Genomic DNA, 18,653 nt, shown 5'->3' on the forward strand with positions numbered 1-18,653 from the left:
AATCCCGAATGACATGCTGCCTGAGACTTTCAGCAACGATAGCATAGCAGAACCGGGTGACCCTATCAATTGACTGACCAATACATGCTATAGACAATCTGGATAGTGGCTGCGCATTGCACCCCCTTTCCCGGCTTTCGTTTAGACTTCCCGAGCTATCAGATTGCTCGATCTTGCTGCAATGCTACCCATCGTACGAGGCTCGCGACTGGCACGGTCAGCACTCCCGTTCCTCCCAACCGGCATGATCGTGTCGAGATACTGATTCTTCGTAGTTTGTTATACAAGCCAGTTTCCTCGTGGCAATTTCCTCGAGCACAAAGCCAGCGATACAACCACAATGGATCTACCAAATTTCAGGTGACCCCAGTTGGGGACGGTCTCAGATTTGCATATACCAAAGAACACCAAGATGTCGCAAAGCCCAGGCGCGAAGTCTTGTAAGTGCTGAATGTTGGCTATCGGAAATATCTGGCAGCTAACCGAGTCCAGGCCCAACTTCTGGCTGCGGTAAGTTGTCGGGAGAGATCCGGGTTCCCGCAGTGGCTTATTCAAACAAGCGACAACTGTCGATGCAAGACATGCGTCAACCAGGATACGATGCAGAGGGCTTTCAACACTTTTGAGGTAGCTGGATGTGCCTAAGTCTTGACATGAGGAACCATGGGACTGAGTTAGTCGCAGATACCACAAGATGTCCGACCGGAGCAAGTAGACGTTCGAGAAAATGGCGTCCATGTTCAATGTAAGCCCTGCTTTGCGTCTTCCTGCTGATCCGACTAACGCAGCCAGGGACCGATGCCTCTCACAAAAGCTTTTATCCGTGGGATTTCATCGAGACATACATAAAGTCCGACCGGAGAGAGCCAGAGCCATCTGGGTCAGCACCCATGAAACTCTGCCCATTTAGCGTGACTAACGTCCTACAGGCATATCTACTTTGGATCTGACGGTAGCAAAAACAGTACCACTTGGCCACCATCAGTGGCGAGTCAAGATCTGGCAAGCAATGAGGCCCGCACAGTTGCCCAGTTGACCGATGCTATCGTAGGTTTAATTCATAAACCGGACTTTAGATACTACTGGAGACCTACTAATCGGGAAGCAGAGGCGATTCGGGTTCGTCTTTGTAACAGGGGTTCCGTTTGAAATCGGAGAGGCGACTGAAAAGTTGCTGGAGAAGGTTGCTTTCATAAGGCAAACTCATTACGGTGGCTTCTACGACTTCATACCAGACCTCGCCATGGCAGACACGGCCTATACTAACTTAGCACTCGGCGCCCATACGGACACTACGTATTTCTCCGACCCAGCAGGCTTGCAGGCGTTCCACCTGCTGTCGCACTCGGACCCTACCGCGACAGATGGGAAGGGGACGCTGGGAGGCCAGTCACTGCTCGTCGACGGGTTCTATGCAGCGAGCATCTTGAAGGCGGAGGACCCCAAGGCCTTTGAGATCCTGAGCAAGGTGAAGCTGCCTTGGCACGCGAGCGGAAACGAGGGCATCACCATTGCCCCGGACAAGATGTACCCGGTGCTCGAGGTTGACGACAAAACCGGGGAGATGCACCGGTTGAGATGGAACAACGACGACAGAGGCGTCGTGCCGTTCGACGGACCGTTTTCCCCCACGGAATGGTACGAGGCCGCAAGAAAGTGGCACAGCATCTTGACGAGAAAAGACGTCGAATACTGGGTACAACTCGAACCAGGCAACCTCCTCAGTAAGCGTTCCCCTATATTCAGCACACAAGATACATTGTAGCGGCTAACGAGGGTCTACTAGTCTTTGACAACTGGCGCGTCCTCCATGGCAGAAGCGCCTTTACTGGTGTACGGCGCATGTGTGGTGGTTACAGTAAGTCCTCGTTATTCTCGTTACCCGCTGCCCGCTGCCTACAACAACCCTGGCATCACCCTATTAACTTCTAATGGCGTGCAGTCAACCGAGACGACTTTGTGTCCCGATGGAGGAACACCAATTTCCCGCGCGAAGAGATCCTCAAGCGCATCGTCGGTTGATTGTCTTCGTGTTTGCAACAGCCGTGGCCCGGTGTTACGGGAGACTGCGGCCCGGTTTTTCGCCGGTCCCCAAAGGCCAGGCAGACAATCATCATATGATGGCCCAAGCAGAGAGCAAATAGAAGGAGGTTGCTGGCAGGTTGTTGGCAGGTTGCCCAGTAATTCCGCCGAACTAGCTCCATCCGTTGGCTTGGCATCCTCCGGCAGCAGAAACTGGGGACCCCAAAACCGGCGATATAGTACCCCGCAGACAGCAAATATACCTCATTCCGCAATGCAACGCGCCGCACATGTTCCTTCGCTTCCGCTGTTCATGCCAAAAATGTTTCTGGAACGCCCTGCATACATGATGTATGTACCGCATTAGGCAGTAGCAATCAAACCGTTGTCACAAACACGGTAGCAAGGGACGGTCCGGAATGCCCTAGGACCATGCAAACTAGAAAGCAAACAGGAAAGCCGGGTAGGGTAGGATAGAGGCTACTACTACCTACTTGTGGTCCCCAGTCGCGAAAAGCGGCTAACCCCAGGATCCAGCCTGTTTCTCGCGACGATATGCGCACCACTAACATCCATGAGCATATATATCAAAGCCAGGAGCGGCAGCCGGCAGGAGTTCGGCAAGCGCTATGGGGTCCTGGTTCTAGTCATTTATCCACAGAGTCATTGGAACTTGGAAGCAGCGGTGCTGGAACTTTGGGACGAGTATAAATATAGATAGCTGCATCTCCCTCGCCGTAGCCCCATCTTCCTCAGGCTACTACTGTATGTACAAGGAGTTCTCCCGTGCGTCAATAGATCAGCCGACGAAACGCACTTAGAGAGTTCACGAAGAAAACGTGCTCAGACTGCTTCACGTCTTCTAAAGATCCTCCAGCAAGAACACCCGCACGTGTCACTTGATATGGCAGCCGAAATGAATGGAGGCAGCTTTGCCCACGGTGGCATGCCCTCGGTCAAGTCTGACCTCGTCATGCCACTGTTCTCTCTGAAGGGCCGGACAGCCATCGTCAGTGGAGCCGGCGCCGGAATCGGCCTGTCGGTTGCGCCTGCCTTTGCGGAAGCTGGCGCCAACGTCGCCATCTGGTATAACAGCAACAAGAAGGCGCTGGACGAGGCCGCCAAGATCGAAGCAGACTTTGGTGTCAAGTGTAAGTCCCAAGTCCCGTTTCGTTCGAAATCGAGTTGATTGGATTTGGGGGTGGACGCCTCTCGCTCCCTGAATACCTACTGACAGGACCGTCTTCTTTTTCACATACAGGCAAGGCATACTCGGTCAATGTGCAGTCGTGGGAGGCCGTGCGCGATGCCGTCGACGAGATCGTCAAGGAGTTCAACGGGCGCCTCGACGTCTTCGTCGCCAACTCGGGCATCGCCTGGGAAGACGGCCCCTTCATCGACGGGCCGATCGACCGGATGCAGACGGTGCTAAGCGTCAACATCGACGGCACGTTCTACTGCGCCCGCGCCGCCGCGCTGCACTGGCGGCGGCAGAAGCAGGAGGGGACCACGCTGGACGGGCAGAAGCTCGACAACTTCCGGCACGGGAGCTTCATCGCTACGGCGTCCATGTCGGGCCACATCGCCAACATCCCGCAGGCGCAGACGGTATACAACGCGTCCAAGGCGGCCATCATCCACGCTTGTGAGTGCCGCCCGGAGAAGAAAGCAAACTTAGCATTGGCACGCCGACTGACAAGCACAGGCAAATCATTCGCAGTCGAGTGGGTAGGGTTTGCCCGCTGCAATTCGGTGTCGCCCGGCTACATCAACACGGAGATCACCAACTTCATCCCAGCCGAGACCAAAGACATATGGAGAGATAAGATCCCAATGGGGTAAGTAACTCATGATTGGCCCAAGCCCGTTCTCACGCGACGAGGGCGAGCAAATGGAAAAAAAAAAAAAAAAAAAAAAAGCGAAATGCATTTTCTAACCGACTTATCTACTAGCCGGGAGGGTGAACCGGAGGAATTGAAGGGAGCCTACCTCTATCTAGCGTCGGACGCCTCTTCCTATGCGACGGGTATTGATCTCTTGGTGGATGGTGGATACTGCGCGGTGTAGAACGCGGGCTGTCTGCAAATATTAATAAATATTCCGTTCCCCTTAACTCTAGAGGCACTGCCAGCCAGCCTACCAGCCTACCAGCCTACCCCATAACGATGGATGGAATGGAAGGGAGAAAAGATATGTGTCATCACGTGCTCTAGTTAAGGGGTTGTGAGGTCATAGACCAGGCCAGGCTTCATGTCGTCGAAACAGGCGTACATGCTTTAGGGGCGCTAAGGTTGCTGTGGCCGTGAGGCTTCCCGTGTGCTTAATGTGGGAAGGGGAAGGTCAGACAACAGGAGAGTCAGGCGTTTACCGACAGCTGAATTAAGTATAATCCTCCAGCGGGTTTTGATGCTGGCTGTCTGAAGTTTTTAGGTTGTAGTTTGGCTGAATTGGCAGTGACAGGACCCCCGTTCCGGTAGCGGTAGCGGAAAAGTCCTACTAACAGGTACCTACCGTATCCATTGCATACCCACGGATCGGTCAGCGTGGGTTGCCTCCTCGTATACCAATCAATCTCTTCCCCCTTTTATCTTTCTCGGTGAGCGTCGTGCGTCTGGCTGGACTGCTGCAAGTGTGTACTTATGTATGCATTACCATTGCCGGCAGCTTTACCATGAACGACGGTCGCTCATATTTATGGACTGAGTATTTGCAGGTTCTAGGTATTAGGTATTACTTGTCGAAGTGTGCAAATGCAAACACGACCCAGATCTGATTTCTCCGTTGTTGGTTGTCCTGTTCCCTCTGGCTGTCTTTGCTGTCGGGGCGCTGGCGAAGCCGAACAGGGGGCCCTGACAGCGAAAGACCCTGGACGAGGGGGGCATCCCACTTCGGACACTGCTTGGCACTCGCTTCCCCTCCACAGCTGCGGTACGTACTCGACGGTTTTCAACACTTTCACCACTTGCAATGGTCACTGATCACTGTTCTACCGTAGTTAATCTACCAGACTTTCTTTCCCCCGGACCTAGGTGCATAGGTCAGGAGGTGAGATGTCGACTCTATGCATGTATGATGTATGTACAGCGCCTTCGCCTTGTATGCATCAGTATCGAGCAGCGAAGTGCTTCGGTCATGTATCAATGAATGCATGTGTTTGTTTGTGTGTGTGTGTGTGTGTGCGTATGTATGCATATATGCGTCAATTGTAGATGAGGTTTTGTGTGTGTGTGTACACAGGTTGGTTGCTATGAAGTACATACACGGCTTTCCCGCCTCTTCCCCCCTACGACTTGAGCAGCAAAAAAAGGCCCCCCCAGCCTGCCTACTTCCTAGGTGACCTATTTGATTGTACTAGTCTGCCTAGGTATGTAACCTGTCGCCTGCCCAGGTGTGCATACTGAAAAGCGAAAGTACATGCATGGGTTTGATGGTCGATTTGGCCCAGAGTTCGCCGCCTCCAGCTCCAGCTCCAGCTCCAGCTCCAGTCTGCTGTCAGTAGCCCAACGCTCTAACAGCAACTCTTCTCTACCCTCCCACTACACACTACACACTACCGCTGCATCGCCTGCTACTCCTTCCTCAGCCTGCTGGCAGATCACATCTTTTCCCTCTTCCCTTCCACCCATCGCCGGTCGTCGTGACTTCTGCCTTTTAGAGAACAGCCGCCCACGCTGTCCATTGCCGACTACTGAATTGCGGCACCCCATATCCTCTGCGAGCATTCCCTTTTTTCAACTTCACCGCTTGTATCTGCTAGGCGGCGCATCATTACCAGCAACACCTCCTGCAAGATGGAGAACAACGACGAGGGCCAGGCGCCCGCTCCCACCCTGGAGCAGCAGCGCACCATGCAGGTCGACAATGCCATTCGCGCAATCCAGATGAAGAAGCCGCTCCCCGAGGTCGACTTCACCTTGCACACTCTCGAGTCGGGAGAGCAGGTCAACACGACGGAGCGAGTCTGCAAAGGTATGTGATGCTTGCCCGCCCGCCCAGTCTACCCCGCCGCCACCACCCACCCAAATTGAGGTTGAGGCCCGGATGCACCCTCGCGAGAGAACAACGAGCTGACCGCGGATCCCGTCGCCATGCAGATGTCCAGGCGCCCGCCATGTTCAAGCCTACCGACGAGCAGTTTTGGGAGGACGAGACTCGCACAAAGCCCAACATCACCTTTCTCAAGCAGCACTTCTACCGCGAAGGTCGATTGACCGAAGAGCAAGCCTTATGGATTATCAAGGCAGGAACCGACCTGCTTCGCGCCGAGCCCAACCTCCTGGAGATGGATGCCCCCATCACCGTCTGCGGTGACGTTCACGGCCAATATTACGATCTGATGAAGCTGTTCGAGGTCGGCGGCGACCCGGCCGAAACGCGCTATCTCTTCCTGGGCGACTACGTCGACAGAGGTTACTTCAGTATCGAATGCGTTCTGTACCTGTGGTGTCTGAAAATCCACTACCCCAACACTCTGTGGCTGCTGAGAGGCAACCACGAATGTCGCCATTTGACTGATTATTTCACCTTCAAGCTCGAGTGCAAGCACAAGTACTCCGAGGCCATATATGAGGCCTGCATGGACTCTTTCTGCTCCCCTGCCCCTGGCTGCAGTGATGAACAAGCAGTTCCTGTGCATCCACGGTGGTCTCAGCCCCGAACTGCACACGCTCGATGACTTGCGCAGCATTGACCGTTTCCGAGAGCCGCCCACTCAGGGTTTGATGTGCGACATCCTCTGGGCTGATCCTCTCGAGGATTTCGGCCAGGAGAAGACGAACGAGTTCTTTATGCACAACCATGTGCGCGGCTGCTCCTATTTCTTCTCATACCCCGCCGCCTGCGCATTCTTGGAGAAGAACAACCTCCTGTCTATCATCCGAGCCCACGAGGCGCAAGATGCCGGATACCGAATGTACCGCAAAACGCGAACCACGGGATTCCCAAGTGTCATGACCATCTTCTCTGCCCCCAACTACCTGGACGTTTATAACAACAAGGCGGCGGTGCTGAAGTACGAGAACAATGTGATGAACATTCGCCAGTTCAACTGCACACCTCACCCCTATTGGCTCCCCAACTTTATGGATGTCTTTACTTGGTCGCTGCCTTTCGTTGGTGAGAAAATCACCGACATGCTCATTGCCATCCTGAGCACGTGCTCCGAGGAAGAACTCAAAGAAGATACCCCAGCCTCGACTTCTCCCGGACCCCTATCTCCGGCCCTCAACAGCCCCATGCCCACAGACCCCGATTCCATCGAGTACAAGAGGCGGGCTATCAAGAATAAGATTCTGGCCATCGGTCGACTGTCGCGTGTGTTCCAGGTGCTGCGTGAGGAGTCCGAAAGGGTCACGGAACTCAAGACGGTATCTGGAAGTGGTCGTCTGCCGGCCGGAACTCTTATGTTGGGAGCGGAGGGCATCAAGAACGCCATCAGCACATTCGAAGATGCTAGAAAGGTTGATTTACAGAACGAGAGACTGCCGCCCACTAGTGAGGAGGTGAAGAAAGCACAGGACGAACAGCACGAAGCCGCCATGGAGAAGGCCAAGCACGACGCGGATAACGATAAGAAGCTGCAGACCCTTTCGAGAAGATTGAGCACGTAAGTGAATCCTGGCCCAGTACGATGCTAAGCAGGAAGGCTAACCCCGAGCAGTAGCAAGCGATAGTGGTCCTTTGTCGGTCGATGGTCTAAAACAGCGTATCTCGTCGTGGTGCGGATCTTGGATCTAGCTGTACAATATAGCCTTGGTCGGCCTATATCGACACCCCCGCAACGGTGGACTTGACAAGTCGAGCGATAGTATTTCCCAAAAGACGCGAGCGGTATTGAGGCCTATCGTCATGGTTTAGCAAGGCATAATTTCGAAACGCGGTACTGCCGCATAAGCGTGAGTAGACGGACTCCTGGTCGAGGGCGGTCTTGAGCGGTACGGGAATTGAAGAAACTAGGAGGAGAATGAGCCCAAGCCATCACGGCTTCTTGCTCTCAGCGGCACATATACAGGTCATACAGACTAACATAGATGGGCCAAGGCGGCCTGAATGATCAGTCTGTTGGTGCCCAGTATATGGCTTTGGCTTGTGCCTGTCGACACTCTAGTACACTCTGCAGCAGATACCCTTATAGAGCGCGCCAGCACACCAGTTGGCTAGACATAATGCAGGTTCCGAATACAACAAGCCTTCAGCCATCAGCTGCCGATGCTTGCTAACGCGTCTGAAATTTGCGGATTGGGTTGTGAATATTCGGAAACACTACGTCGAGTCTTACAAAGGAGAACATGTAAGTTGGGCCAGATAGGAAGGAAGATGATTTGCCTTTCCCAGAGATGCAGGTATAAGCAGGTGCGAAGTGAAACATCTGGGCATCCAAGTCCACGTGGTCTGCAGGGTCGAGCCAAGTGGTCCATCATCCAACCAGCTGTTATACAGACACAACTAAGTAGGTTATGCAATAAGTCGATGCGCTCGCAATCATTGTCGTCCAACATGATATTGTTTATATATGCCGTCAGATATGCCATCAGTCTACTTGATAGGCATCAGGTCGACATGGTCATCCGCACCTCGGATGCCGACTTCCGCAAGGGCGAGGATATCATCAAGAAGGCCCTGTTCCACGCGTGGCAGGGGAAGGCGTCGCAGGGCGAGCAGCGGGAGAAGCAGGGAGAATATATTCAGGGGTTTACAGGTGAATATGTGAGGCCCCGGTGTAAGCACCACGTGGTTTAGTTATTGTGCCCGGTATCCCGAGAAGCCAAGTTCACGGAGAGGAAGATATTACTCAGAAGATAGAAATAGTATTAACCGTACGAAGTCAGATACGAAGGAGTCGCAGTTGCTGCACCACCAGCGCAAATCGATTTAGCCCCGGTGCCCGCTGCACGGCTTTTTACCCAGTCATTCTGGATTCATGATACTCCCAAAGCACAACAAATGAACCTCCTCTTTGTTATTCATCACCCGAGCCTCTCAGAAAATGGCGAGTATGTTTGGCGGACTATCACATGATCAGTCAGAATTCAAATACCCTCTTGCCCCATTTATGCCTCCCCCTGGCATGTAGTAGCCAGCGAATGAATGGAGGTCGCACTCACCTAGCAACGCCGCCTGGCACATTACAAGGCTCGCTGCAGACGAAGAAGCTCCATCTCTTCTCGTCTCGGCACCGCTTCGCGAGCGCCTCGAGGTCGAACAGCTCGCCGATGGGACACCCCCAGCCGCCCAGCAGGACCTCGTGCAGCAGCCAGTCCTTCTGGGTGGGCCAGCACTCGAACGACGGCTGGTCGCCCGCCACGGCCGAGAAGTTGTCCCAGATCCAGCGGAGCACGGCCTCGTCCTGCTCGACGCCGCCGAAGCGGTGCGGCATGACGTCCTGGTGCGCCCAGATCTCGTCGGGCGTCTTGGTGGCGCGGGCCGCCATGAAGCCTGGGGGTGTTGGGGTTGGGGGTCAGTGAATGCGCTGAAGTCGGGTGGCATCCGCTCCCGGAGGGGGGGAGGGAGGGGATCAGAACGCTGTTTTCATCATAAGAAGAACCTCACCAGAGCGGATGAAGAGTATATCCCCAAACTTTACCTCGGTCCCCTGGGCGTCTAGGCAAGCTTTGAGATCGGCGACCGAAATCGAGGTAGAGTCAAACGAGTCGTAAGTCGAGACCTTGCCGTCGGGCTGTGATGTCCTCCAACTATGGTAATCGACCAAGATCCCGCGTCCTACGATGCCCTGCTCCGCCCACGCTACATCGAACAGACGTAGAGTCTATTAGCAAACGCCAGGGATGAATATCAAGACGGCGAATCGCTGAGGTACCTTGGATCCCGTTCACGGTGCCCTTCTCCCCCTTCTCCTGGCCAAACCCATGAATCTGCTTCATGGTGACGCCGTTGTAGAACAGCTTCTCCTTCTGGTACCCAAAATGCCGCAGGCCGTCCCACTGCGTCGAGACCTGCGAGTTGAAGGTCCAGACATCGTCGTTGACGGTGGCGGGGGCCTTGGGGAAGATGTCCTGGTGGAAGAGGGCGCGCTGGAAGAAGGAGCGGTCCGACTGCGCGTCCAGGGGCCAGTTGAGTGAGATTCTTCGACCAGGAGTTAGTCAACGCTTTCACGTAATGGGAGTTATCCCAACAGATAAATAGAAAAACCACGAACCTCTGTCCAGTCTTAATCTCGTTGCGCGCGGCCGCAGCGACTCGGTCATCCGTCAGGCGGTTCAACGTCCCGAGCTCATCCTTCTCCCCATAGAGGCCCCAGGCGGAATGATGCGGGTCGCCTCTGCGAAGAGGGAGATCCTCGAAATCGGGGATGCCATTGCTGTTGACCTTGACGTTGGGATTCGGAGGGGCCATGGTTTTCCAGCCGATGGGTTTCGGATCAAAATCGCAAGTGGGAGAAGAGTCTGAGATATTCTGGTGATATACCGACTGAGCAACACGGGTAGTCGAACAGCTCATGCAACCGTTCGAACTTGCCTGGATCCTTTCTTTGGCTTCATCCCGTCCCCGCATCCACCGGCAGTGTGAGGATCGGTACTACATGTCTAAAGCTTCGTCATTGTGCACAAGTACTTGGAGACCTTGCGGCATCTAGTAACCCCGTCACTTTTCTTCCCCTCATCATTCGGGCTAAGATGTAGCGAACTATGAACGGAACCTCCACGGCAGTCTGATACTTATGGAATAATGTCCACGATGGGCTAATGCACTTCAATCGAATGGGATGGCTGGTTACTCAGCCAGACGCATCGCCAAAACCGTCGCATTTCTACCATGGTAGTCATGTACCAAAATCATAATCTCTTATTCGCACAAGTTTATCACAATGTCTGAGCCGACTCCCCAACCTGTTTGTTTTATCGCATCATCCCGCTAACCATGTGCATCACCTCGCATCACCCACTGTCGTCAATAAGGATGAAATTCGCCCTCCGGATATACCATGCGTTACCCCTATTGCCTGGCGGCCAGGTATCATCGGCACCGTCGTCGGACCACTAGTAATAATAGCGAAGTGGCTAATCGTGCTTTCCTGCCCAGTCGCCTTGGCGCAGCAATGATGTCGTAAACTTGTTCATGATCGATACATCTATTTGAGGAACATCTCCTGTCCATTCCCGCGGTTTCTTGCGCGGTCAACATAGTCGAGGCCGAGTACCAAGTCATCTTCGAGGGCGCCACCTTCGTTGAAGAGCACATCATCTGTCATCCTGAAGTTAGCCCATTGTCTTCGTGGAACCCGTGACCAGGAGGACTTTACCGTCTTGTAGATATGTCGCCTTCTTCTCATACTTCTTGACCGCGGCGAACTTGATCTTCTCAAAAGCCTTGCCCTTGATGCCAGTTCTCTTCTCAAGTCGCTTCTTGGTTTCCGAGAAAGGTTCACCCTCCTTCAGAAGGAACTTGAATGGAACCCCATGGACCCTGGTCGGGTCATTCTGGAAGTGGATAACCTTGACGAAGTTGCGCTCGTCGGCTTCCAGCTCCTCGTCGGGTATTCGTTCAGCAATCACCTCCGTGTAATCGTTGATGCTCAGCACGGGGTAACTGGGCGAGAGTTCTCGATGGAACTGGTGGTTGTGAATCTCGTAGACTCGTATCCGACCGCCATCCTGCTCGTCTTTGATCTGCGCCTTCTTCGAAAACGCCTGGATGAGGTCTTCGACATGACCCTGCTTGTTAACAAGAACATCGAATGTATCCTGGTAAAACAAGTTGATTAGCACAAGCACTTGTATACTGTCGCCAGATATTTCACTTACATCCTTCGAGATACCCTCGGAAAGCCATGTGACCTTGACGTTCTTCTTGGTATCCAGCTCTGCAAGGCTCATCTCTAGAACCTCAAAGAACAGTGCGTCGGGTTTCGTTTGAGGATTTGCCGCGAAGTTGCTCTGGGGGTTGAGGATTTGATGGAGGGTCTGGCTGAGCACGCGGCGGACCGGCGTCTTGGGGTTGCCAGTCGAGCCGTTGATCGTGAAGAAACGCAAGTGAGTGGGTTCCACCTTCAATTCGTAGGCAACTCGTTCCGCCAGTTGGTCATACGTGATGCGGCTGCTCAAGGTGAGGCAGAAATTGTCGTACTCCTTGTCGCAGCGCGTGGGATGAGGCCAGAACTTGACCTCTTTTTTCCAGTTCAAGAAATCGTAGTACTCGGGGGCGGTTTCGAAGTGATCCCACTTCTTGACACCATCGTCAGGTTGCTTCTCGTTCATACGAAGAGTCTTTCCAAGGATGTCGCCAGGCACCCTACGCTCTGGCATCCGCTGGAAGCAAAGGATATCTCCGTCTTGCAGCTCAGCTGCCTTCAAAGTCTGCTTAGGTTTCAAAGGCTCGATCATTGACGGCTTGATTTCTTCCCACATAGCCATCTGCTCTCCCGCGGGAAGCTTATCACCCCAGCCCATCTTCTTGCAGATCGCAGGCACCAGGTCTTCAACCTTCTTCTCTTTGCTAGCGTAAAGATGTCCGACACCCAGCAAAGTCTGCTTCTCCGCGTCAAAGCACTTGATGAACAAGAGTATCAGATCTGTCGTCTTGACAACAACACCATTGGCATTGCTTTGGTAAGTAGGCCAGATGGCTTCGCCCTGGTCATCAGTTTCTTCAGCTACTTCTGCCCAAACCCGAAGAGCGCTATCTCGACTAGAGCTAGCGGTTCGTTGGTACGTCTCTCCGACGCTGGGCTTGAGATCCATGATCGGCTGGTCGGGTCTAGTGGTTTTGTTTTGTCGGTTGACCATGAGCCATAGGCGGATGCGGCGTGGATCTTGCTTGATATCCTCGCCGATGATACTGATCACCTCTTCCATAGACGCCTTCTTGTTGATCTTGTAGCTCCTCGGCGCAGCTGCATCAACTTTGGCGTCCCCATCAAAGTACGTCAGATCTGTGGACCCATGATGCTTGAATGTATCCTCATTCACAACCTTGACCATCTGATATAGATGCTGCTCTTCACGCTCCTTCCTCTTAGCTTCACGCGCAGCAGCCTCTTCTACCAGTCTTTTTTGCAGATGCAGTGGGGAATCGTCCTCGCTGACCGGCGTCAAGACCTGGTCTAGACGGGACTCACGAATATAGACCAGCATATAAGCACTCATCTGGCGCATGATGGGTGTTTTCTTCTGCACCGTAGAACGCAGTTGATTGTGACTTGCTCGGTATTCGCCACCGTAGTTTTCTTCGAGCGTCTCCCTCATGGTCGCTTTGGTGACCTTATCATCGTCGAATCTGTAGAACCACCCGTCCTTGTTGGGCTTAAGAAAGGCGTAGTAATGACCTGCGTTGAGATCACCACTGTGGACCAAAACGCCGTGCAGCTTGTATACCCATGGCTCCGACACATCGGCTCCCTTCTCGAGGTATGGGGCGGCGTCAAAGAGGTCGGGGAACTCGAAGCGGTCGTTCACCTTCATCATGGCATCTCGTTGAATATCGTACTCGAATCGCTTGAGGTGAAGATGGAGAACGTCGGGGAAGCTGGTAAAGATGACACCCTTGTGCGCGTCCTGGTACTTGAAGTCATCGCCTGCCCAATACTTGTTCTCGCCGTCAAGTGTCTCCTGCTGGATGTAATCCTTGAAACTGTCCTGCAACGTCGAAATGCCGCGAACGTTGAGCTGGATATCCCAGAAATCCTCGATGCGGCTTGATTCATAGTCCACATCAATGCAGGAAACATATGTTTTGACTTTTCCGCTCAACATCTTTGGTAAAGCATCTTCGGCCGCGGTGCCCTTCATTCTCTCTTCCATGCGCTCCATTAGCTTGCGGGACAGCTCCTGTACATCTTGCTGTTCGAAGATATGTCTCGTGTCCCAGCCGAAGGACTTGGTAAGCTCGTTCGTACCAACCGCGGAGTTTGAGGTCTGCAATTGATAGAATAGTCTCTGGAGGGCGTATGCGCTGTTCATGATACTCTCGTCTTCGGCTGTGGGAATCTGATATACAGCCTTGCGAAAGGCGTTGGTAAAGTACAGAGACTGGAGAAGGGAGTTGAGGTAGCAAGTTGCGCCCTGGTTCTTGAGCCCAACAAATCCCGTTTCCTTCTTCGAGTCATAGTTGTTGAAGTTGTGCCAGAGCACGCCGGTCTCGTCCTCGACCACTCTGACGTAGGCCGTTATGTTGGCCGCCTCGTTCTCGCATAATGGTCTGCCCGAGTTCTCCCAGGGCTGATGAAACATTCTGCGCAATTCGAGGAACCTCGTGAAGCCCCAATCGCTCTCATCCTTGGTGAACCGGTGGTGTGCTGTGTGGTAAGTGAAAAGAGAGGGGTCGTTGATGTTCCACATGACCAAGCCGAACTGTACGCAGCAGCTCCAATCGTCGGGAACCTTGCTGGGGTCTTCGAAGCCATGCTCCAGGTAAACCGATGCCTGATCTACGTTGTTGCCGAATGGGAAAAGGAGAATTCGCCTGGAGTGTAATTAGTTAGATGACGGAAGTCACTACGCTGCGCGGCCAGCCAAACTGACCATGGGAAGCCGCCGGCTTGGAAGACTGGGCCATGTTCTCTCTTGCTAAGATTCCGCCAGCTCTCTATTGTCCATGTGTCGACGGCGTCGTCGAGTATCTTCGGTTCTTCGAGTAAGGGTGGGAGGACCAGTTCTTTCATGGTCTCAACTGTATACACCAGTCAGTCAGTCTTACGACCAAAAGTTCTTCTGACAGCGCATTTTCAGAATAATGGTAGTAACGTACAGTCTGTCGCTAGAGTCACATTCTCGGGCTGGTCGACGTCAGTGTCGAGACTGTCTGGGTTGATGATTGCGACTGGTTCTTTCTCGTTCTCGGCGGGGACGACATAGTCGTCCGAGGAGTCGACCACCATCTCGTTGGGAGAATGGATCTCGGGATCGTAGCTCTATCGTATTGGCTAGTCAGTACATGCACCAGTGACTTGAGCCAGTAAGAACTTGAGGGTAGAAAATTGCGCAAGAACGCAAAGCTTCTGTTTTTCCAAAGTGCTCGTGTAGCCCAACAATTATCAGAAGCAGTAGTGAAGGGAAGGAGCCAACGTGGGTAGCCGAGCCGGCGAGTGCGATTGCAAGGTCGTGGGACGTCAGTCTTACCATGGCTGCGACGGGTATCTATAGGCGTCAAAGTGGTGCAGCAAGGACATCAATGAGGATACGGATTCCTGTCTTCTTCTTGCTAATAATAGCGCCTGTTCAGCGAGGCCAAGCGGCTGGGTGAAGCTGCAGATGGGAGTTCTCGGCTTCGAGGCTTCGAGGTCACAGTTGGCGGGGTCGGATGCTCTGACGACAATGATGAAAGGCGAACAACAGGTGCGATGTGTGGTCCAAACCGACGAGCCGCAAAAAAAAAAAAAAAAAAAGCTGGGTCAGCTGCCTCTGTGCCAGTAAGATGAGAAAGTCAATAGGTGTGGAATGGAACAAAAAAAGAGGGAAGAGGTGACGGAGAGAACCAGAGCTGGCGATGCAAAGAATTGTTGTTCAAAGACGCTCTTCCCAGCAAAGGAAGCTTACAAGTTTGGTGAGGTGATGTGGGCTGAATAGATTGATTTGCCAAAGCAGCAAGCAAGACCAGTTCCGTGACAGTGAGTGAATAAGGTAGCAAGCAAGGTTGACTGGTTGACTGGCACTGGCTCCAGCCGGATGTACGCATGTACGCCTAGCGGTACTTGCTTGCATGCTACATGCCAGTGGATGCTGGCAGAAGTGGGCTGCGAATACTGTGGAGGCATCAATTGGAGCTTTTTTGGAGGGCAACACAATAGCAGCAGCCAGCACCAGGCAGCACGGCAAGGATAAACCGCGGCAAGGATAAACCGCGGCAAGGATAAACCGCGGCAAGGATAAACCGCCGCCACAGCTAACCAGTCGCCAGTGCTGCACCTACCGACCTGCCGCCCGACAAGTACTTCCATGCTAGTACATACATACATGTACTTACACTCCATATTCGATTGCAGGCTGCTTCGATCAGTCAATTGGTTTGCGTTGACTGCCTTCTGCTGCCTACAACAGTCTCCATCTAGGCAGGCTGTTGTTTCCATTGTTTAATCGTACATGCCTATCGATACGCCACTGGAGAGATAACAATCACTACCTACCCGCTATATTATTCCATGGCCCCAGCCAGCTATGCCACTGTCCTGTTATTCCACCAGCAGCCGAACTGGATGACTACCTACCTATTCTATCGCGACCAGTTATCCCATCGTGGACCAGCTATGCCAGTCGTTCTAGAGTACTTCAAACGACCGAGACCTCTGGACTTGCTCTGCAGAAGGTAAACAAAAACAAGAAAGAAAAAAAATCATGATACATGTAGTAAAAGATGAGCATATCAATCGATAGATTTGGAATACTGATACTCTACTCTGCACTGTGGCATTCCCCCACTTTGTCTTAGCTTGCTAGATGACGTCTTAATCAGAGACCAACCATCATACCGATGGTAGTTCGAACCGATACCAACCTGAATACTGGACCCTACAATTGAAGCGGCTTGAAAGGCATGCGTTCCCAAGTGTGTTGTCTCTGAAAGTGCAATGCGATAAAGAGATAGGACAAGCCAACCAAGAAAGGTTCCCAAGCGTACATACATACCTTGCGCTCCTCGAACTGAACTACACTAAACGATTTCTGAAGGCTTTGAAAGTCATTCAGATTTGGTTTTCCCGGTTCTGAAATGACCTCTCAAGGGGTTTGCTGAGAAGAGTAGTATAAAGTATCTGGCGTATGAGTTTCATTTGAAATGGCGGTGGTGGTTTTATTTCATCCCCCTTTCCCGCTACAATGGTATATCTGAACGCTGAATGACTAAGATGCTATGTACTCTTCACAATCAATCCTACTGCCGTAAGGCAAAGGCCTACGCGCCGATACCTACGAGGCCGGAAATGATGACCCATGCCCAATTCTCTGCTATGAAACTGACTACGCCACTCGATGATGATGCCCCCTAAACAGAATCCATAGTAGCTCGAGTGGCAAGCTGCTCATTCTTATTTCCCAACTTTGAGATCTGCAGAAACACGTCGACTCCATAACCCTCTAAACTGTGAAGTTCCAAATTGCCGGCCCAGTATTCAGCATACACCCTACTCAGGGGAAGCCCCATGCCCAGCCTCAGGTTCGGTGGCCTGGCCGAGAGCGACGTGAGCGAATCGTCGCTGTATCCAGAGCGGCCATCCTGAAGGCCTGTGAAGTTTCCGTCGACACGAAGCTCTTGCAGCGTGGCGGCCATGAGGGGCACTTGGGTCAAGTTCTCGAGACGTTGTCCGCTATGCGGTCCTCGGCTAAAGGACCATAGGTAAGGGAGGATGTCCCGTGGGATGCCACCACCCTGATCCGATATCCGGACGATGACGTGCTGTTGTGCCTCGCACAAAGTGACTTCGATCGGTGGTGGAGGGGGTATGTCCCTTTTCCCTTTGTACTTCTTCTGGTGATGGTCTATGACAGCCTGGACGGAATTCCGAAGAAGTTCTCCAACGATGTACTCCAGATGGCTCAAAATATAAGGGAAGGCTGCCCCAAGATGCCCGTCGATCTTGATCTCAGGAATGACAACGTCGGGCGGATTGGCCGAGCGCGCGAGTTCCTGCACAGCAGTACCGCAACGCTCAATGACGTCTTTGGCTACGCACTTGAGGAAGACCTCCCCGATGAACTCTTCCGATACCTTGGCACCCGGAGAGAACCAAGGCGCGTTAAATGTTTCGCTGAGAGCGAGGTGCTGTTCAGCAATAACTCTCCTAGATATCCTCTGGTGACTTTCTGTTAGCACCGCCGCCTCTCATAAGGATATGGGGTCTAATCACCTACAGATTTCAGTATTGTGTTCATAAATATATCCAATTCTTCTTGCGGCATCAGCCCACTGCACTCCAAGATTCCCATAGCCAACTTGGGTATCACGGTAAGATGCGCCTGTAGCATGCGCGCAATATCCTGGCAGAAGCGGTCGTTCTCATCGAGCGTCTTGATCTCCTTGACCCTCCGGAACATGTCGAATGCCGTATAGTATAAATCGTACACATCGCTGATATGCGGGTTCGTCACCACCACATATGGGAGCCGTTGCATGTCTCGGAGCCTGTGGGCTATGCGGGTGGGCAGCTCAGTTCGCACATAGTTGGCCGATGAGAGGAGTCGCGACTCGGTCAGCGAGCGCCCAAAGACCATCAGTTGTCGGAGGGAGATTGGGCGAGCTTCTTTAGCAACCCAGCTGGGAGGCGAGATCGGTCAGCGGCTAGCTAATTTGCGACAAAGCTAAAAGCAAACAGACAACATGGACGTACTCATCGAGAACCTGAACCGGCCTCCATTTCGTTGTCGTTTGCATTCTGCGACTCTGGGGCCGTGTCGTGGGCAAATTGGCCAGTTCTTTGTAGAGTGAAGCGGCCCGCAGAGCCGAGAGTCTTGATGGTCTGGTCAAGCAGACGGTCCTTATGGCGTTGTGCGCCGCGAATGACAACATGTTGGAGTTTCCATGCCACGACCAAGCTCGTGGAGCGGAGAAGGAAGAGGTTATAACATGGAAAAAACAGATACGAGGACAACGGCAGAGAGGGGGTAAAAATCGAGGGTATGCATCAACTCTTTCGACCGGTCGAATGATGGCGACAGGAGGAGGCCAAGTTGGGACCGGTTTCGCTT

The 18,653-nt window shown here is 52.9% G+C and overlaps 6 protein-coding genes across 6 annotated transcripts; 3 read left to right on the top strand and 3 right to left on the bottom strand.

Annotated features, from left to right (window-relative positions):
- Nucleotides 1-727: 727 nt before the first annotated feature.
- Nucleotides 728-2,022, top strand: PG986_001664 (triosephosphate isomerase; the record flags this gene model as incomplete). The annotated part of the gene is made up of 6 exons (XM_066837886.1): nucleotides 728-745; nucleotides 789-880; nucleotides 930-1,047; nucleotides 1,109-1,724; nucleotides 1,787-1,858; nucleotides 1,943-2,022. The coding sequence occupies 6 exons, from the start codon at nucleotides 728-730 to the stop codon at nucleotides 2,020-2,022; spliced, it is 996 nt and encodes a 331-aa protein (XP_066706779.1).
- A 916-nt stretch (nucleotides 2,023-2,938) lies between these two features.
- PG986_001665 (oxidoreductase) lies at nucleotides 2,939-4,089 on the top strand (the record flags this gene model as incomplete). Its single annotated transcript, XM_066837887.1, has 4 exons — nucleotides 2,939-3,173; nucleotides 3,284-3,667; nucleotides 3,728-3,860; nucleotides 3,975-4,089. 4 exons carry the CDS (start codon nucleotides 2,939-2,941, stop codon nucleotides 4,087-4,089), a joined length of 867 nt encoding a protein of 288 aa, XP_066706780.1.
- A 1,691-nt stretch (nucleotides 4,090-5,780) lies between these two features.
- Nucleotides 5,781-7,631, top strand: PG986_001666 (serine/threonine-protein phosphatase 2B catalytic subunit; the record flags this gene model as incomplete). The annotated part of the gene is made up of 3 exons (XM_066837888.1): nucleotides 5,781-5,991; nucleotides 6,117-6,663; nucleotides 6,707-7,631. Coding segments are annotated over 3 exons (1,683 nt in total), but the record flags the coding sequence as incomplete, so codon positions are not given.
- Nucleotides 7,632-9,000: 1,369 nt separating this feature from the next.
- On the bottom strand, nucleotides 9,001-10,374 carry PG986_001667 (uncharacterized protein; the record flags this gene model as incomplete). Its single annotated transcript, XM_066837889.1, has 5 exons — nucleotides 9,001-9,028; nucleotides 9,126-9,456; nucleotides 9,571-9,765; nucleotides 9,839-10,104; nucleotides 10,178-10,374. 5 exons carry the CDS (start codon nucleotides 10,372-10,374, stop codon nucleotides 9,001-9,003), a joined length of 1,017 nt encoding a protein of 338 aa, XP_066706782.1.
- A 736-nt stretch (nucleotides 10,375-11,110) lies between these two features.
- On the bottom strand, nucleotides 11,111-14,854 carry PG986_001668 (ubiquitin carboxyl-terminal hydrolase; the record flags this gene model as incomplete). The annotated part of the gene is made up of 5 exons (XM_066837890.1): nucleotides 11,111-11,223; nucleotides 11,282-11,723; nucleotides 11,784-14,439; nucleotides 14,499-14,646; nucleotides 14,725-14,854. The coding sequence occupies 5 exons, from the start codon at nucleotides 14,852-14,854 to the stop codon at nucleotides 11,111-11,113; spliced, it is 3,489 nt and encodes a 1,162-aa protein (XP_066706783.1).
- Nucleotides 14,855-16,953: 2,099 nt separating this feature from the next.
- Nucleotides 16,954-18,474, bottom strand: PG986_001669 (serine/threonine protein kinase; the record flags this gene model as incomplete). Its single annotated transcript, XM_066837891.1, has 3 exons — nucleotides 16,954-17,760; nucleotides 17,820-18,222; nucleotides 18,296-18,474. 3 exons carry the CDS (start codon nucleotides 18,472-18,474, stop codon nucleotides 16,954-16,956), a joined length of 1,389 nt encoding a protein of 462 aa, XP_066706784.1.
- Between the last annotated feature and the right edge of the window lie 179 nt (nucleotides 18,475-18,653).

This window comes from Apiospora aurea (assembly GCF_038362705.1).
Source record: "Apiospora aurea strain CBS 24483 chromosome Unknown utg000001l_segment0_segment0, whole genome shotgun sequence".
NCBI lineage: Eukaryota > Fungi > Ascomycota > Sordariomycetes > Amphisphaeriales > Apiosporaceae > Apiospora > Apiospora aurea.